Source organism: Pistacia vera, unplaced genomic scaffold, assembly GCF_008641045.1.
Source record: "Pistacia vera cultivar Batoury unplaced genomic scaffold, PisVer_v2 Contig744, whole genome shotgun sequence".
Classification (NCBI taxonomy): Eukaryota; Viridiplantae; Streptophyta; class Magnoliopsida; order Sapindales; family Anacardiaceae; genus Pistacia; species Pistacia vera.
This window is the reverse complement of record NW_022196606.1, coordinates 68,018-86,936: the sequence shown is the minus strand read 5'-3', so window position 1 is coordinate 86,936 and position 18,919 is coordinate 68,018. Positions and strand designations below refer to the sequence as shown.

The following is an 18,919-nucleotide window of genomic DNA, read 5'->3' as shown; positions in this document are numbered from 1 at the left end:
AAGTGTCCATGAGAGTTGACAATTGAAAGAAAAGGAAAAAAAAAGGCTCATGACATTTGAAAGAAAAGGAAAAAGAAACGCAACGTTTGCGTGTTTTAGAAGCAAGGACTCTTGGGAGTTTTTAGTTAACGTCTTCGACTGCCTTCTGATGACTATTTACGGCGACCGATGAGTGTTAACGGCGAGGTAGACTAGCGATGGAGTAGTGGTTGGCGAGTTTAGTGTTTTGCGTTCGTGTACATTGTTAACAGTAGGGGTTAAGGGTTGTTGACAACTTTTTCTAGCGAATGTTGATGTTTTCTTTGACTTCTAGTGACGAGTTGGTCTTTTGAGTCGTGACTTTTGAAGTCTGTAATCGTTGAGGCTTTCACCAATAAGTTTAAGTTTGCGAGTGTTTGAACTTTTGAATGTAGTCATCTTTGTTTATACTTTTTTTTGTTCTTGTTTACTGTAGGTTGTGTTGGAAAGAAAAGTGTTTTTTATTTTGTGGTAATATCTATGTAACTGTGGTAAGGTTGATGATTTGAGTGCTATATTTATCTACAGGTGGGTCAAGAAACTTATCAAGAAGAGACAATTCATGTGTGACCGAAGAAGCTTGGCATCCTAATAATGTGGGTATCTCCTTTGTCTTTTGCATTACCTTTTTTGAGCATTTGTAATATGTGCATGTATGTATAAATTAATTCTTTATGATCTTGTATAATGTTGTTGTTGTTGTTGTTATTGTATATGCTTTCTCTACTCCGTAAAAATCTGACGATGGAAAAAGAGTAGTGGAGCATTGTTTATTCAATGGGTAATTTTTATTCAATTAATCATTAATCCATTTATTTTATATTGAAAATTGTGAAGTTAGATTTTAATTGTTAAAATTGTGGTTTTGGATGTACTTGAAAATTGGTGTTGAGAATAGGTTTTCATGGGAGTTAAGGAAGGTGTTTTTAGAGTAATAAACGGTTCTTTATGGAAGAAATTTTGTCCCCATCTTTCAATACTCCAAACCAAAGTGAAGGATTTTTAAGAATTCTTATAAGCATTACCGAAAAAAATCAACTTAGTGTTTATTGAAGTCTTTAGCGTGTGTAGATTTTTGAAGTTTGACTAGCCACGTGTATTAGAAGAAATTATGTTGCTTTAGCTTATATTAAGTTCCAAGTTGTAGTTTTTTTTGCTTCTGTTCTTTTGCTTTGTGTTTGAAATGATTTGGTACCTATAAAACTGTTTTTGAACTAATGATTCAGTACCAGTAAAGATAAGAGTAGCCTAACAACAATTTTACTCAGTTATACAACACCTAAGACTTTCTTCTTTGGGGTGTGGGGGATTTTTGCTGGCCTACTATTCTGATTTTGATGGTTTGGTGTTTACATAATGGTTGGGAGGATAGTGCTGAAGGAGGAAATGGGTGCTATGGTTTAGTTAGCCGGAATGTGTTTTTTTCTAAAGCTGCACTTTTATTGGGCTTAGCTTGCTTAGGATTGTCCATATGTAACTGTTCTTTCTTTTGTATTTTTTGTTTTTATTGGGCCTGTACTTGTTGGGCTTCTGAGGGTGTACCGTCATTCTTTATTTTTTTGCATAGTTTAGTTAGCTGGAATGGGTTTTTTTTATAAAGCTGATTTACTGCACTTTTATTAGGCTTAGTTTGTTTAGGATTGTCTATATGTAAAACTTTTTTTTTTTCCTCCTTTTTTCTAAGGCTAGTTGCATGATATTGCTAAAATTTTAAATAATGGTTTGCAATTGAATTTCTTGATTTTGTAGCTGTATAGGTGTATACATAGATAATATAATTTTTCTTTTGATGGTATATCAATTTCCTTGAAGCAACTCATTACATCTTAATTTCAAGTTTCAACTACTCGAGTTATTTATATTGATGGCAATTTTCTGGTTCTAATTCAAACTCTCCTATTATGATAAATATATCTTCATGGTAATGTGGTTTGGTTACTTCATTCAGTGTATAATGTCATTGTCAAGCATGAAGATGTTGTTGTGTACATTTTTGTGTTATTATAGAAGCGTAATGATTATGTAGAGTGCCTTTGTTTTCTTTACTTTAGTTTATTTTATTTCTTTTTCATATCTTATGTACATTAATCAATTTTAAAAAATTTGAACATGATTTTTCCATATATTTTTATTAGTGCTTATATTTAGTGAAATTCGATAACTGATATGTTGCTAAATTCAAACAACTCTATTGATGGTTTGTTGAATCTGGAATCTATTCTTATGAATGCTTGATGAGTCAAAATAACCCTCCTGCACAGCATATGGTTTAAAAATATATGGTAATCCTGAGCATGTAGATTTAAGGTTTTACTTCCTAAATTTAAGGTGAATATGGCAATATAGGAGACCTGAAGATCATATAAGGTAAGACAATCTTGAGTTCATTGATTTCCTCTATCTTAAATGCAAGTAGTACTATTATTTCATACAAAATATTTGTTTGTGGACATTCTGAAGTGAATTTGAGGTGGTTCTAAGTGAAAAATGACTTCTTTTTTACCCTTTTTTTTTTTTTTTTTTTTTTTGTAAGGCTGTTTAGTTATTTGTATATTGTATGTATTATAAGTTTGTAGACATTTTAAAGGAAGTTATTGAGTTACTTTGTTTCAGGTCATAAGATCGAATACTGGTAATATTTTTGCTCTATGGAGACTAAATTGGCTTTGATATTTTTGAATAAGAATTGTGACAATGACAATTAATTGGCTTTGATATTTTTGAATGAGATATGTGACAATGACAATGAAGTGATTTTAACTCCATTTTTTTGTTCTCCTCCTTTAAAATATGTTGGTTTATTTTCCCAGATTGAACACATTTGAATTGCATTCCAAATTCCTTCAATTTTTTTTTTTTTGGTATCAATTCAAACGATTGCATTATGATTTTGGAATCTGCATTCTTGTTGGGTTTTTAATTGATAAAATTCAATCAGTTTATTTTGCATCAAACACATGGACAAAATGGTAATATTTACTACTTCAAAATTTTAATATCTCAACGGTTACTGATTGTTTTTTAGCATTAGGGACAAATTGGTAATTTAAATTTTATACATAGATGGGATATATTGATAATTACATAGCTAAAAAGGGGTATATCGGTAATTACATAGTTTAAAAAGGGGTATATTAGTAATTGAATGCATTGACATGACATGTAATAATATAAAACAACTCCTGTCAACAGTAAGGGCATTTCCGTCATTACAGTTTTAATTAGTGTATTTGATGGAATTTACTAACGGAAGTTGACGGGTGGGTGGTAATTTGATATTTTGAAACTTTTTGGGTGGAAAAATCATTAAGGCAAACCTTGGGTGGGAATTTGTTTCTTTTGACATGGCGGGCAAGTTTTGTGAAAAAAAATTATGATCAAAATATTGCATTTTGATATTAACCGATTTTAGTAAACAGAAGTTCAGATTTTAAAAAATAAGAAACAGTACACATAAAATTTTTTATCATATGAAATGTTATATTTAAGTAAACTAATATCGAACACAGGATGAGCTGTTGTGGGCTACTACATGGCTTGAACGTGCTACCAACCATAAAAACATACATGGAAAATTTTACTAATATTGGTGCCGCTAGAACCTCTTTTTCATGGGATGACAAGTACGTAAGAGTTCAAGTCCTAGCCGCTAAGCTTGTATTAAAAGCCAAGTCTCCACATTCATGCTTATGGGAGCAATTCATTTGTTCCTGTCACAACCCACAATGGCACCGTAAAGAAGACCCTTAAAGGTTTGCTCTGGTTTATGCCTTGGAACAATTTTCACTACCTTGCAAATTGCTTTCTTTAACCCCTATTCTGTACTCCATTATTTAAAAGTTGCAAATGTCATTCAAGCACTTCCACATACAGCATGGGGTGTTTTAAAATCCCAAAAACCATCTTACAAGAGCTAAACAGATTGACTAAAAATTACTGGTGGGTCAAAAGAATGATGAAAATAGTTCACTGGTGTTCATGGATAAAATGAAGCTGTCCAAGACCAATGGTGGATTAGGCTTCAGAGATTTGAACTCCTTAACTTGGCTATGCTTGCCAAGCAGGGCTGAGACTTCTTCATTATCCTAATTCACTTGCTGGAGAGTTTTTATCTGCCAAATACTATCCTGAAGGTAATTTTTTAGAAGCTAAAGTTAAAAGAACATCATCCTTTATTTGGAGGAGTGTAATGGCAGCAAGGTCTGTTTTGGAATCTGGTTTGATGTGGCGCATGATAATGGGTCCAAGGCCCGGATTTGGCAAGACAAATGGCTCCTTCTTCATCTTCTTTTAAGATTCAAAGTCAATGCCTTGGTATGGACCCGGAGGCTAAGGTGGCTACTCTCATTGACCCCCAATCAAAATCCTGGAAGTTGGATCTGCTCAAAGATTTGTTCTTTGAATCAGAAGTTAACACCATCTCTCAAATTCCCATCAGTATACTTCAATAGACCAGATAAAACTGTTTGGAGATGCTCTCAAAATAGTCTATTCTCAGTAAGAAGTGCATATCACCTGCAAGTGGAGTCCCAACTCTCATCACGAGGCCAATCCCTTCTGCAGCTAATGAGAATAAAAATGGAAGAAGCTATGGAAGCTTCCCATCACTATGCCGAGAAGCTATTTTTGTGGAAAGCTTGCCAAGACATTCTTCCAACCAGTGTAACCTTGTCAAGAAAAGGGTGATTGAGGATCCTTTTTGCCCCTTCTGTTGCTTAAGAAAGAAGATGTCTTGCATGCTTTATGGGGTGTGCGCTGCTGCCAAGGATATTTGGTCAAGCTGTTCTCTAACCTTCCAAAAGATGAAATAACAATTTCACCGACTTCAGAGAGCTCGTTATGGTTTTTTCTGTCCAAATTAGAGGAAAAGCATTTAGCTGAATTTGGAGTGGTGGTCTAAAAATCTGGCAAAGGAGAATGAGTTTACTTTCAACATCATCATTTCTACTCCATCCCAGATCATTCACCTGCAACTCAAGACTATGATGTTAAAATCCTTGCATCAAATGAGGACCTCCCTAATGCTCATCCTCGATTCCTGATCCCAGCTCACCAAGATGGCAGCCACACCTGATATTTCAAGATAAACTGGGATGCAAGTGTGAGAAAAGAAGACTGCACAATTGGGGTTGGAATTGCAATTCGGGACTGGCAAGGCAAGTTTATGGCAACTATGAGAATGAAGAAAACCATGTTCCTAGATGCACACTTGGCTGAGTCTTTCGCAGGTCTTCAAGCAGTCATTCTAGCAACATATTGGGATCAACCAATTATCCTAGAAGGGGACGCCACTTCAAGTAGTCAATGATCTCCTTAGGGATGAAGAATTGGGGCCAAGCTGGTCTTATCTCTATGGATACTAAGGCGATTTCTAGGAATTTTCAAACTTTTTCGGTTCATCATGTTAAAAGAGCATCCAATGTGATTGCTATACTCTAGCTAAAGATGCCTAACCATTGATGATGTATTGGTTGAGCTTGAAGATGTTCCAAATTGTATTGATCCTTAGTCGATCCTATTGAATGAATATAAAACTCATTTGATTTCAAAAAAAAAAAAAAAAAAAAAAAATTGCAAATGTCACTCTCTATGTGCCAATGGAATTGTTCAATCTTATAATTTAATGGGTCTGGCTCGTTCACAAGCGACTATTTTTGGGTAAAATCCCAATGGACATGAGCTTCATGGTTTGGTTTTTGTCAAAGTCTTCGACCACACCCCATCATAGAGGAGTATCTATTGTATCGGTCAAGAAAGATTAGACTCTAGTACATGCCAAGGAAATAAGCCATACCTCAGTTGAGGTCCAGATGAAAATGACCCTATGATTGTTACTGTTGCACCCTTTCTTGGTGTATCTGCTACTGCTACTTTGCTTGATCTTTTATTTGCCATTACTAAATGTTTTGATGCAATGGAATTATTTTTGCAACTTTCTGAATGGTTAAATGAATAGAGATTAAATGTTTCAAAAAGGATAGATACGTGTTATACTCACAAAGATTTTTTCGTAAATTAAATAGATTCATAATAAATCTAAATTCTTTAATTTAAATATCAATTTCATAAATAATGTGTACATGGTGTCGTTATGAAGATTAAACCAACCCAACAATATATAAGGACAATTCCCAAATGACGAATCAACCTCTATCTCACAAAAAATGACTCTTTCTTCTCGTTTTCAAAAAGATTTTTCTGCTCCTCTCAATCCAAATAAACCCTCTCCAATTCAACCTACGATGCACCTAAAACAGATTTTAAATGGAATAAATCGGAAGCATAAAAAGCACAACACTTCATGCCTTTGTTTCCTCCATAGCATCTTAAGGGTTTATGGTTTCAGGCTCTTCCAAGAGCACTCCACCTCGTTTATGCCTGTGAAACATAAATAAACTTTTCACCCAGGTATAATGGTCAACAAAAGAGAAAAAAAAAAATATAAATAACTTATGTGATCAGAACATAATAGGGGCAATAGATAAATTTGTGTATGCAGTTTTTCCAATCACCTATTAGTCGCAAATCAGAGCTAGTAAGATTTGGCTAACGTATAATATGAATAAGTGTTTCAGCATTCTTCTTTCTGTAAGCAAGTTAAAAATACTTGAAGAACATTAAACAAACTGTATTAAGAACGTGTCTTGGAGAATTGGATAATGGATTGGGAAGAAACAGAAAAAAAGAAAAGGGTAGCAAAAACCTTGTGCTACTTCCAACTTCTAATGATTTTTTTCTCTAGCTCTTTTATTTCCTCTTTACAGCTCTCCGCCTGGCCAACAACCTGAACAAAACAGTTGTTTTATCAAGTGAAGAAAAGGGGTATTTTGTGTCATATAATATTAGACTGAAACGCATGGATGTAAGTACAATACAAAAGATATATACTACAGATAAAGACATACTGTTTTCTTTCATTTTGTCCCCATTTGCTTTGCTTTGAGTCCCTAGCTGGTCCAAATATTTTCCTATTAAAAGGAAAAGTAATAGAGTGGGTTACCAAATTACATGAACAATTCTATAGATGCTAAATTAAAAGATACAGAAGACTACCAGAATATAGAATAGTCTATGATGTTAGTCAATGATACAGAAGTTCTAAATGAAAATTGAAACCAGTATAATTTATAAACAAGTACCTTGATGAACCAATGGTAAACATCTATTTGCTATTGGGAGATAAAATGGAGAAATCTTCTGAAAATACAGAAATACAAAAATGTACAATATTGAAATTTAGGGAAAGGCTCAATGATAGCACTTATACTCTTAAATGTTTCCTCATGTGCAAAATGAATTCTACTCAACAACATGTCACATAAACTAAATAACACCAAACACAAAAACAATGCCCAATTTATCATGAGTGGTTAACAAGATTTGAAAAAAAATTAGAAAACCATTAAACTGAGAGCTAAAGCTCATAGGAAATAGCCCAACAAGGTAAAACTCTAAAATAAAAATACAAATACCTCCAATAATAATACTCCCCCATTGTTAAATACTTAAAATATTCTTGAATTCTTAAAATTTTATAGAAATTATGTTCAGAGTTCATCCATGTCTAGATAGTGAAGCTTAAACATGAAATTGCATGGATGTTACCTAGTTGAAAATTTTGACACACAGGATAGCTTATAATAGCTTATTCATAACGTCTCCAGAAAAATAATAATAATAATAAATAAATAATTTTTAATATCAGCGAAATTTGAGATCCCAATCCCAGTAATCATATTGCTTCCTTACTTTGAAATTGTCTTCATATCCTATTCTGATAGGACTAGCTGGCACTGCCATTCATCTATAACTGATAGTGAGAATTGAATGAAGTTATCATGAAGTGAGGCAAACTCCACGAAACATCTTTTCTCCATATTTTCATGTGATTATAATGCCACCAAACCTTCGGACTGATCCATAACTCCGCAAAAAGAAATTTTGAAAATGAAAACAAACCAGGGGTTTCCAATAAAAGCACAACCTAAAAAAGCTTTTTTTCTCCACGTTTTTCAGATACACTTCAAGCATTGATTACCGCACCACCAATGTCCATGTACACAGTCCCAATATTTGCATATTCTGAAATTAAATGACTTATCTCATCACTGCCGTAGAACCAAATGGATGGCATGATTAAAGAGGAAAGAACTAAATCATATAATTGCCACATACATATAACAGACAGATCCATACAAGCACTCTTGACTGATGTGACTGCTGTGACTGCTCTCACCCAACACGTTTTTTATAAGTTCACATGTTTCCATATAGAGCAATCATAAAATGCTAGACCATGAAGAACAATCCTAAGATTATTTAGAAGGTGAAGGTACTTACAATGTTTTTGTTACCAATGATCTCCACAGGAGCAAATCCGTCCTTGAAATGATGGAATCGCTTTATATCTCTCAAGACTATCTCCCTTTGGCTCAGTTTGCTAAATATTCATCAGAGAATGGCAATCACCACAGACCCTAAGGTTCTTAATGATCCTAATGTTCTTCCTGGAGCAGTTCGAATGAGGCTGAAAGCAAGGCCAACTTCTCACTATGAACCCGAGCGTCTTCCTTCTCTTCTTCTTCAATGCTATCAGTACCCATTTAGTTCCAGCATATATCCTAGTTCCCCAGCACCAGTCATTATTTCCTCTAACTTCAGGTATATCTCCTTTCCATCTTGATGAGCATGATCACCAGCTACAAAACAGTGCACTTGGCCATCCCCCTCAACATAACTACATCCCAGATTTTTCTCTAATTGTCTACTCTGCATTAATCTCCTTTCTCTCTAAATCTTCCCATCTCCCTGCTGCTGCATAAATGTTGACAAGAAAACACAATCCCAGGATGCTTGGTTCAAGCTGCAGGAGCCTCTGTGAGGCAAATTCAGCCATTTCATTGTTTTTCTGAGCCCTAGAAGCGCAAAAGAGTGTTCCCCATATCATGAAATCAGGATCTATCGGCATTCTTGAATGAACTTCAGAGCCTGTTCTAGCCGACCTGTCCTGCCTAACATATCAACAATCAATGATAATGCTTCATAGTAGGTTCAATGGAATAGTCAAGCCTCAGCTGTCAAAGAGTTAAGTCCCATATTTACTGCCCCATATGAACATGCAGTTAGTATCGCAAGGAAGACAATCCCATCTGGTTTATTCCTGCAAACACAGAAACTTAATGTCACTAAAAAAAAATCCTTAAAACAGGATGGATATAAATTTAACATTACAAAGTCACAACCTGAGTACATCATCTCTTTGAAGCATTGGATAGCTCTCTCAAAATGTCCATGGATTCCCAACCCCATATCATTGCAGTCCAAGTAAATGTCCTTTTCTTTTGTCTTACAAAAACCAAACTAGCTGCCTCAATATTCCCACATTTTGCATACATATCCACCAAAGCTTCCCAATAGCTACATTCAACCTAAAACCATTGCGTGAAATATAATTATGAATTCGTAATCCAGCTTCAAGACACCAACTTTAGCAGAAGCCGAAAGAGCAGTAACACACTATGATCATTTCTTCACACCCTCCTCCAGCATCCGAAAAAACATCGCCAACGCCTTTACATGTTCCCTTTTGTGAATACCCACTAACCATCGTGGTCCAAGAAACCACATCTTCTCCGGCATTCGCTCAAAAAGCACACTTGCTCTCTCCAAATCCCCACTCCTCATAAACCCATTTATCAAACTATTCCAGACCCCAAATTCCTCTCTGGCATCGCCTCAAAAAGTTCAAGCCTTCCCCATATCCCCACTTTAGAGCACCCATTAATCAATACATTCCACAACAATTAATCTCCCAGGACTTTCATCGAACACCTTAAATCCCGATCCCGTTCTTCAACTTTTACATACATATCGACCAAACAAACCCTAACAAACGTATCAAACTCAACAACCAACAATTCCACAACCACACCATGCAAGGCCCACCAAGATCACCAAGACCAAACTTGCCTGATTTCAACACAATGGATAGTTAGCCTAATGGGTTTAACCCTAAGCTAAATGTAATAAATGAGAAATAGAGCTTTGAAAACAAGAACTTTCGGCAGCCCACAATCAAAGCATTGAAAACGTGAGAGTTCTTGGGAGTGAAGTGGTTAAAGATAGATAGGAATAGTGAACGGATTTGAGTAAAGAAAGCTGATATTAACTGGTTTTATGCGACTGTTTGGAAGAGTTTGTGCCGAAGAATTTGAGCGTGATTTGCGGAGTTGTTTGTTGTTTTGGAGTTGAATGAGAGATATGAAATGGGTTTCTTTAGATTGGCGAGACAGTTTACGAAGGGTTTTGGTTTTGGCGGGTAAAGTGGTTGGTTTAAAGGAAGATAAAGACTTTTCATTTGGTTTTTATTTAAGGTAATTAGACTTGGTTGTGAAGGTAATGGGCTTTATAGGGGGTCTTGAATTCTTGATTCTTGAAGGGGTTTGAGGAAACTCCAACACACCCAAGGGTTTCGGATAGTAGTAACAAATGCACAAAAGCATCTAAAAATGAGGGTATTTCAAAGAAGATCGCTTAAGCCCATTTTTACATTGATTCATTTGCTATGTGTTTTAAGACATTTCATATATTGTGTCAGCTATGCTTTTATTGATGGTAATTATGGGCTCCGTTTGATTCACAATTTTGTGTTTTTGGAAAAAGTTAAAAAAAAGTTGAATTGGCAGGTATTACGATGTAAGATTTATAAATTATAAAATACCCCCATGTTTATTTTTTTACAAAATACCCCCTATAATAAAACATTAAAAGTTAACAAAAACACCCCCAACCCACCCTCAAATACGGACAGCTGACCACCACCGATGGAAGGTGGCCGGAGTCGCCGTATCGGCGTATGACCAGCTAGATCTTGCCGGTCGTGCGCCGATGTGGCCTTTTCCGATCATATCCACGGTGGATCTGGCCGGCAAAGGCCAGCCAGATCTACGGCTAGATTTGGCCATTGACGGCCAGATCTGGCAGTATTTTGCTATTCAACGACGGCCAACAAACGGTCGTCGTTGACCATCAACGACGACCGTTTGTTGGCCGTCGTTACCGACTGGTTACGGCCAAAGATCTGGCCGTCAACGACCAGATCCACTGTGGATCTGGCCGGAAAAGGCTAGATCGGTGCACTGCTGGCCAGATTCAGCCGGTAGTGTGCCATCTTACCAAATTCCGGCCATTTTCTGACATTGGTGGCCGAAATCTAGTAAATGTGGATTGTTGGGGTGTTTTTGTAATTTTTAAAAAAATATTTAGGGGTATTTAATTAAATTAACAAATTTAAGGGGTTTAAAAAAAGTTGAATAATATTGTGAGTTTTTGAGTATTTTACTGTTTAACTTTTTTGAGAATACTAAAAGTAGTATTCCCAAAATGCAACCAAACAAAGCCTTGGTTTTTGAGTTATAGTTGATTTAACGAGGATAATTGGTCTTAGGTGAGGAAGGACTTATTGACTATGAATTCCCGAGGCGTCTTCCTCTCTTCTTCTTCAATGCTATCAGTACCCATTTAGTTCCAGGCATATATCCTAGTTCCCCAGCACCAGTCATTATTTCCTCTAACTCAGGTATATCTCCTTTCCATCTTGATGAGCATGATCACCAGCTACAACATTGCACTTGGCCATCCACCTCAACATAACTACATCCCAGATTTTCTCTAATTGTCTACTCTGCAATATCTCCTCTTCTCCTAAATCTTCCCATCCCTGCTGCTGCATAAATGTTTGACAAGAAAACCAGATCCCAGGATGCTTGGGTTCAAGCTGCAGGAGCCTCTGTGAGGCAAATTCAGCCATTTCATTGTTTTCTGAGCCCTAGACCGCAAAAGAGTGTTCCCCATATCATGAAATCAGGATCTATCGGCATTCTGAATGAACTTCAGAGCCTGTTCTAGCCGACCTGTCCTGCCTAACATATCAACAATCAATGATAATGCTTCATAGTAGGTTCAATGATATTCAAGCCTCATGCTGTCAAAGATTAAGTCCCATATTTACTTGCCCAGCATATGAACATGCGTTAGTATCGCAAGAAGACAATCCCTCTGGTTTTATTCCTCCAAACACAGAAACTTAATGTCACTAAAAAAAAATCCTAAAAACAGGATGGATATAAATTTAACATTACAAAGTCAAACACTGAGTACATCATCTCTTTGAAGCATTGGATAGCTCTCTCAAAAGTCCATGGATTGCCCACCCCATATCATTGCAGTCCAAGTAAAATGTCCTTTTCTTTTGTCTTAACAAAACCAAACTAGCTGCCTCAATATTCCACATTTTGCATACATATCCACCAAAGCATTCCCAATAGCTACATTCACCTAAACCATTGCGTGAAATATAATATGAATTCGTAATCCAGTTTCAAGAGCACCAACTTTAGCAGAAGCCGAAAGAGCAGTAACAACACTATGATCATTTGCCTTCACACCCTCCTCCAGCATCCGAAAAAACATCGCCAACCCTTTACATGTTCTCCATTTTGTGAATACCCACTAACCATCGTGGTCCAAGAACACCATTCTTCTCCGGCATTCGCTCAAAAAGCACACTTGCTCTCTCCAAATCCCCACTCCTCATAAACCCATTTATCAAACTATTCCAGACCCCAAATTCCTCTCTGGCATCGCCTCAAAAAGTTCAAGGCCTTCCCCATATCCCCAACTTTAGAGCACCCATTAATCAATACATTCCACAACAATTAATCTCCCAGGACTTTCATCGAACACCTTAAATCCCGATCCCAGTTCTTCAACTTTTACATACATATCGACCAAACAACCCTAACAAACGTATCAAACTCAACACCAACTTTCACAACCACACCATGCAGGCCCTACCAAGATACCCAGACACAAACTTGCCGCGATTTCAACACAAATGGATAGTTAGCCTAATGGGTTTAACACCTAAGCTAAACATGTAATAAAATGAGAATAGAGCTTTGAAAACAAGAACTTTCGGCAAGCCCACGAATCAAAGCATTGAAAACGTGGAGTTCTTGGGAGTGAAGTGGTTAAAGATAGATAGGGAAGTGAACGGATTTGATAAAGAAGAAGCTGATATTACTGGGTTGTTATGCGACTGTTTGGAAAGAGTTTTGTCCGAAGAATTTGAGCGTGATTTGGCGGAGTTGTTTGATTGTTTTGGAGTATGAATGAGAGATATGAAATGGGTTTCTTTAGATTGGCGAGCAGTTTACGAAGGGTTTTGGTTTTGGCGGGTAAAGTGGTTGGTTTAAAGAGAAGATAAAGACTTTTCTTTTGGTTTTTATTAAGGGAATGAGAATTGGTTTGAGGTATGGTCGAAGCATAAAAAGCAACAACTTCATGCCTTTGTTTCCTCCATAGCAGAATCTTAAGGGTTTATGGTTTCAGGCTCTTCCAAGAGCACTCCAAGCCTCGTTTATGCCTGTGAAACATAAATAAACTTATTCACCCAGGTATAATAGGCAATTCAAAAAGAGAAAAAAAAAAAAATATAAATAACTTATGTGATGCAGAACATTAATAGTGGCAATAGATAAATTTGTGTATGCAGTTTTTCCAATCACCTATTAGTCGCAAAATCAGAGCTAGTAAGATTTGGCTAACGTATAATATGAATAAGTGTTTCAGCATTCTTCTTTCTGTAAGTACAAGTTAAACAATACTTGAAGAACATTAAACAAACTGTATTAAGAACGTGTCTTGGAGAATTGGATAATGGATTGGGGGAAGAAACAGAAAAAAAAGAAAAGGGTAGCAAAAACCTTGTGCTACTTCCAACTTCTAATGATTTTTTTCTCTAGCTCTTTTATTTTCCTCTTTATCAGCTCTCCGCCTGGCCAACAACCTGGAACAAAACAGTTGTTTTATCAAGTGAAGAAAAGGGGTATTTTGTGTCATATAATATTAGACTGAAACGCATGGAATGTAAGTACAATACAAAAGATATATACTACAGATAAAGACATACTGTTTTCTTTCATTTTGTCCCCAATTTGCTTTGCTTTTAGGAGTCCCTAGCTGGTCCAAATATTTTCCTATTAAAAGGAAAAGTAATAGAGTGGGTTACCAAATTACATGAAACAATTCTATAGATGCTAAATTAAAAGATACAGAAGACTACCAGAAATATAGAGTAAGTCTATGATGTTAGTCAATGATACAGAAGTTCTAAATGAAAATTGACAACCAGTATTAATATTTAATAAACAAGTTACCTTGATGACTACAATGGTAAACATCTATTTGCTATTTTGGGAGATAATAATGGAGAAATCTTCTGAAAATACAGAAATACAAAAATGTAGCAATATTGAAATTTATAGGGAAAGGCTCAATGATAGCACTTATACTCTTAATAGGTTTCCTCATGTGCAAAATGAAATTCTACTCAACAAACATGTCACATAAAACTAAATAAACACAAACACAAAAACAAATGCCCAATTTATCATGAGATGGTTAACAAGATTTGAAAAAAAAGTTAGAAAACCATTAAACTGGAGAGCTAAAGCTCATAGGAAATAGCCCAACAATGGTAATTAAACTCTAAAATAAAAATACAAATACCTCCAATAATAATACTCCCCCATTGTTAAATATCTTTACAAATATTCTTGAATTCTTTAAAATTTTATAGAAATTATGTTCAGAGTTATCCATGTCTAGATAGTGAAGCTTAAAACTATGAAATTGCATGGATGTTACACTAGTTGAAAATTTTGACACACAGGATAGCTTAATAATAGCTTATTCATAACGGTCTCCAGAAAATAATAATAATAATAATAATAAATAAATAATTTTTTAATATCAGCGAAAATTTGAGATCCCAATCTCAGTAATCATATTGCTTCCTTACTTTGAAATTGTCTTCATATCCTATATCTGATAGGACTAGCTGGCACTGCCATTCATCTATAACTGATAGTGAGAATTGAAATGAAGTTATCTAATGAAGTGAGGCAAACTCCACGAAACATCTTTTCTCCATATTTTCATGTGATTATAATGCCACCAAACCTTCGGACTGATCCATAACTCCGGCAAAAAGAAATTTTGAAAATGAAAACAAACCAGGCTAAATCAAGGTTTCCAATAAAAGCACAACCTAAAAAAGCATTTTTCTCCTCAGTTTTTCAGATACACTTCAAGCATTGAGTTACCGCACCACCAATGTCCATGTACACAGTCCCAATATTTGCATATTCTGAAATTATAATGACTTATCTCATCACTGCCAGTAGAACCAAATGGAATGGCATGATTAAAAGAGGAAAGAACTAAATCATTATAATTGCCACATACATATATACAGACTAAAGATCCATAACAAGCACTCTTGACTGATGTGACTGCTGTGACTGCTCTCACCCAACACATTTTTTATTAAGTTCACATGTTTCCATATAGAGCAATCATAAAATGCTAGACCATGAAGAACAATCCATAAGATTATATGTAGAAGGTGAAGAGTACTTACAATGTTTTTGTTACCAATGATCTCCACAGGAGCAAATTCCGTCCTTGAAATGATGGAATCGCTTTATATCTCTCAAGACTATCTCCCTTTGGCTCAGTTTGCTAGCATATTTCATCAGAGAATGGCAATCACCACAGACCCTAAGGTTCTTAATGATCCTAATGGTTCTTCCTGGAGCAGTTCGAATGAGGCTGAAAGCAAGCGCCAACTTCTCACTATGAATTCCCGAGGCGTCTTCCTTCTCTTCTTCTTCAATGCTATACAGTACCCATTTAGTTCCAGGCATATATCCTAGTTCCCCAGCACCAGTCATTATTTCCTCTAACTTCAGGTATATCTCCTTTCCATCTTGATGAGCATGATCACCAGCTACAAAACAGTGCACTTGGCCATCCACCTCAACATAACTACATCCCAGATTTTTCTCTAATTGTCTACTCTGCATTAATCTCCTGATTCTCTCTAAATCTTCCCATCTCCCTGCTGCTGCATAAATGTTTGACAAGAAAACACAGATCCCAGGATGCTTGGGTTCAAGCTGCAGGAGCCTCTGTGAGGCAAATTCAGCCATTTCATTGTTTTTCTGAGCCCTAGAAGCGCAAAAGAGTGTTCCCCATATCATGAAATCAGGATCTATCGGCATTCTTTGAATGAACTTCAGAGCCTGTTCTAGCCGACCTGTCCTGCCTAACATATCAACAATCAATGTATAATGCTTCATAGTAGGTTCAATGGAATAGTCAAGCCTCATGCTGTCAAAGAAGTTAAGTCCCATATTTACTTGCCCAGCATATGAACATGCAGTTAGTATCGCAAGGAAGACAATCCCATCTGGTTTTATTCCTGCAAACACAGAAACTTAATGTCACTAAAAAAAAATCCTTAAAACAGGATGGATATAAATTTAACATTACAAAGTCAAACACCTGAGTACATCATCTCTTTGAAGCATTGGATAGCTCTCTCAAAATGTCCATGGATTGCCCAACCCCATATCATTGCAGTCCAAGTAACAATGTCCTTTTCTTTTGTCTCATCAAAAACCAAACTAGCTGCCTCAATATTCCCACATTTTGCATACATATCCACCAAAGCATTCCCAATAGCTACATTCAACCTAAAACCATTGCGTGAAATATAATTATGAATTCGTAATCCAGCTTCAAGAGCACCAACTTTAGCAGAAGCCGAAAGAGCAGTAACAACACTATGATCATTTGCCTTCACACCCTCCTCCAGCATCCGAAAAAACATCGCCAACGCCTTTACATGTTCTCCATTTTGTGAATACCCACTAACCATCGTGGTCCAAGAAACCACATTCTTCTCCGGCATTCGCTCAAAAAGCACACTTGCTCTCTCCAAATCCCCACTCCTCATAAACCCATTTATCAAACTATTCCATGACCCCAAATTCCTCTCTGGCATCGCCTCAAAAAGTTCAACGGCCTTCCCCATATCCCCAACTTTAGAGCACCCATTAATCAATACATTCCACAACAAATTAATCTCCTCAGGACTTTCATCGAACACCTTAAATCCCGATCCCAGTTCTTCAACTTTTACATACATATCGACCAAACAAACCCTAACAAACGTATCAAACTCAACACCAACTTTCACAACCACACCATGCAAGGCCCTACCAAGATCACCAAGACACAAACTTGCCGCTGATTTCAACACAAATGGATCAGTTAGCCTAATGGGTTTAACACCTAAGCTAAACATGTAAATAAAATGAGAAATAGAGCTTTGAAAACAAGAACTTTCGGCAAGCCCACGAATCAAAGCATTGAAAACGTGAGAGTTCTTGGGAGTGAAGTGGTTAAAGATAGATAGGGAATAGTGAACGGATTTGAGTAAAGAAGAAGCTGATATTAACTGGGTTGTTATGCGACTGTTTGGAAAGAGTTTGTGCCGAAGAATTTGAGCGTGAATTTGGCGGAGTTGTTTGATTGTTTTGGAGTAATGAATGAGAGATATGAAATGGGTTTCTTTAGATTGGCGAGACAGTTTACGAAGGGTTTTGGTTTTGGCGGGTAAAGTGGTTGGTTTAAAGAGAAGATAAAGACTTTTCATTTGGTTTTTATTCAAGGGAATGAGAATTGGTTGTGAAGGTAATGGGCTTTATAGGGGTCTTGATTCTTGAAGGGGTTTGAGGAAACTCCCAACACACCCAAGGGTTTCGGATAGTAGTAACAAATGCACAAAAGCATCTAAAAATGAAGGTATTTCAAAGAAGATCGCTTAAGCCCATTTTTACATGGATTCATTTGCTATGTGTTTTAAGACATTTCATATGTTGTGTCAGCGATGCTTTTACTGATGGTAATTATTGTTTTTGAGTTATAGTTGATTTAACGAGGATAATTGGTCTTAGGTGAGGAAGGACTTATTGATAAGTTACAATTTCATTTTGATGATTATTCTTATTTATTTGTCTCTAAGAATATAGCACAAGAAATCTATCATATTATGAAAATAATCCAAATTATGATTAGTGGATGACCATGCTTGATACTAGGAATATTATTGTTAGTCAAATTCTTTATTTGTAGCAACGACTTTGGCGATTCAGGGATGGCTTGACGTGCTTCCAAAATCAACATATTCATTATATGAGCATTGACATGTTATTCAATGCATCATTACTTTATTTACATGTCACTGTCACATATGTTGGCACATCACTTTGGATGTGAAATTTATGATAGAATTTGGGAAGAGTATTTTGATTTTCAAAATTTTCCCTTCACCTATACTACCGAGCTTTTTCGCTCAAGTTACTATTCATCTCTTTTCTCTCATTTTTGTCAAATATCCTAGAGTGCGTTTAGTTCATTATTTTGGATAGAATTTTGAGAATAATATTGGATAGTTGAGTAGGGTTATGATTACGAGAATATGATTTACAGAATATGTGTTTGGTTGAGTATTTTGACCTTGATATTTATGCTGAATATTTGATTAATATACTTTTTTATAAATGATTTATTAATATAATATTTTGTTGCATTTTGTTAAAATAATGTATTATTATATATATAACTTATCAATTTACATTTTAATAATATTAAACATTTTATTGGTAATTTTGTCACCCGTAAATATTAAAAAACAAAAACCCATATTAATTTCAAGTATTAATCCAACTGTTTAAAAACATCACATTAATACATATATGACAAAATTATTAATTATCAACCCTTATAATAATTCTTACACGTATACTCTATTAACAACTACGACATGGTCCACTGTACTGCCTACAGTGCATTCGTTATGTTATCCCGCACAGTTGTCATGTTGTCTATAATACCTTGCTGCGGTTGACTCGGTCCTTCTCCATTTCGGCCATATTCTGTCTCGTTTTGACAATCACGATATACTTGCTCATTACCCGTACTATTATTG

General features: G+C 35.8%; 1 protein-coding gene and 1 pseudogene across 3 annotated transcripts; both read right to left on the bottom strand.

The window, feature by feature from the left end:
- Positions 1–8,368: 8,368 nt before the first annotated feature.
- Positions 8,369–11,579, bottom strand: LOC116115504 (annotated as a pseudogene).
- Positions 11,580–13,345: 1,766 nt separating this feature from the next.
- Positions 13,346–17,584, bottom strand: LOC116115511 (pentatricopeptide repeat-containing protein At1g04840). Of its 3 annotated transcripts, XM_031401660.1 has the most exons (6): positions 16,429–17,584; positions 15,503–16,345; positions 13,991–14,057; positions 13,785–13,867; positions 13,587–13,661; positions 13,346–13,444 (listed from the first exon to the last, which is right to left on the bottom strand). In XM_031401660.1, exons 1-2 carry the CDS (start codon positions 17,582–17,584, stop codon positions 15,513–15,515), a joined length of 1,989 nt encoding a protein of 662 aa, XP_031257520.1. In that variant the 3' UTR covers positions 13,346–13,444; positions 13,587–13,661; positions 13,785–13,867; positions 13,991–14,057; positions 15,503–15,512. The 3 variants fall into 3 exon arrangements, with proteins under 3 accessions (XP_031257520.1, XP_031257517.1, XP_031257519.1); XM_031401657.1 differs by having other exon boundaries at positions 13,587–13,867; XM_031401659.1 differs by lacking the exon at positions 13,587–13,661.
- Positions 17,585–18,919: the final 1,335 nt, after the last annotated feature.

Bases quoted from the DNA above. Each gene is read 5' to 3' on its own strand.
- LOC116115511 (XM_031401657.1), bottom strand. From the start codon at position 17,584: ATGAAAAGTCTTTATCTTCTCTTTAAACCAACCACTTTACCCGCCAAA. The intron at 16,346-16,428 runs GTGTTTGACTTT...CTGTGTTTGCAG, and splicing joins CAAAGAGATGATGTACTCAG to GAATAAAACCAGATGGGATT.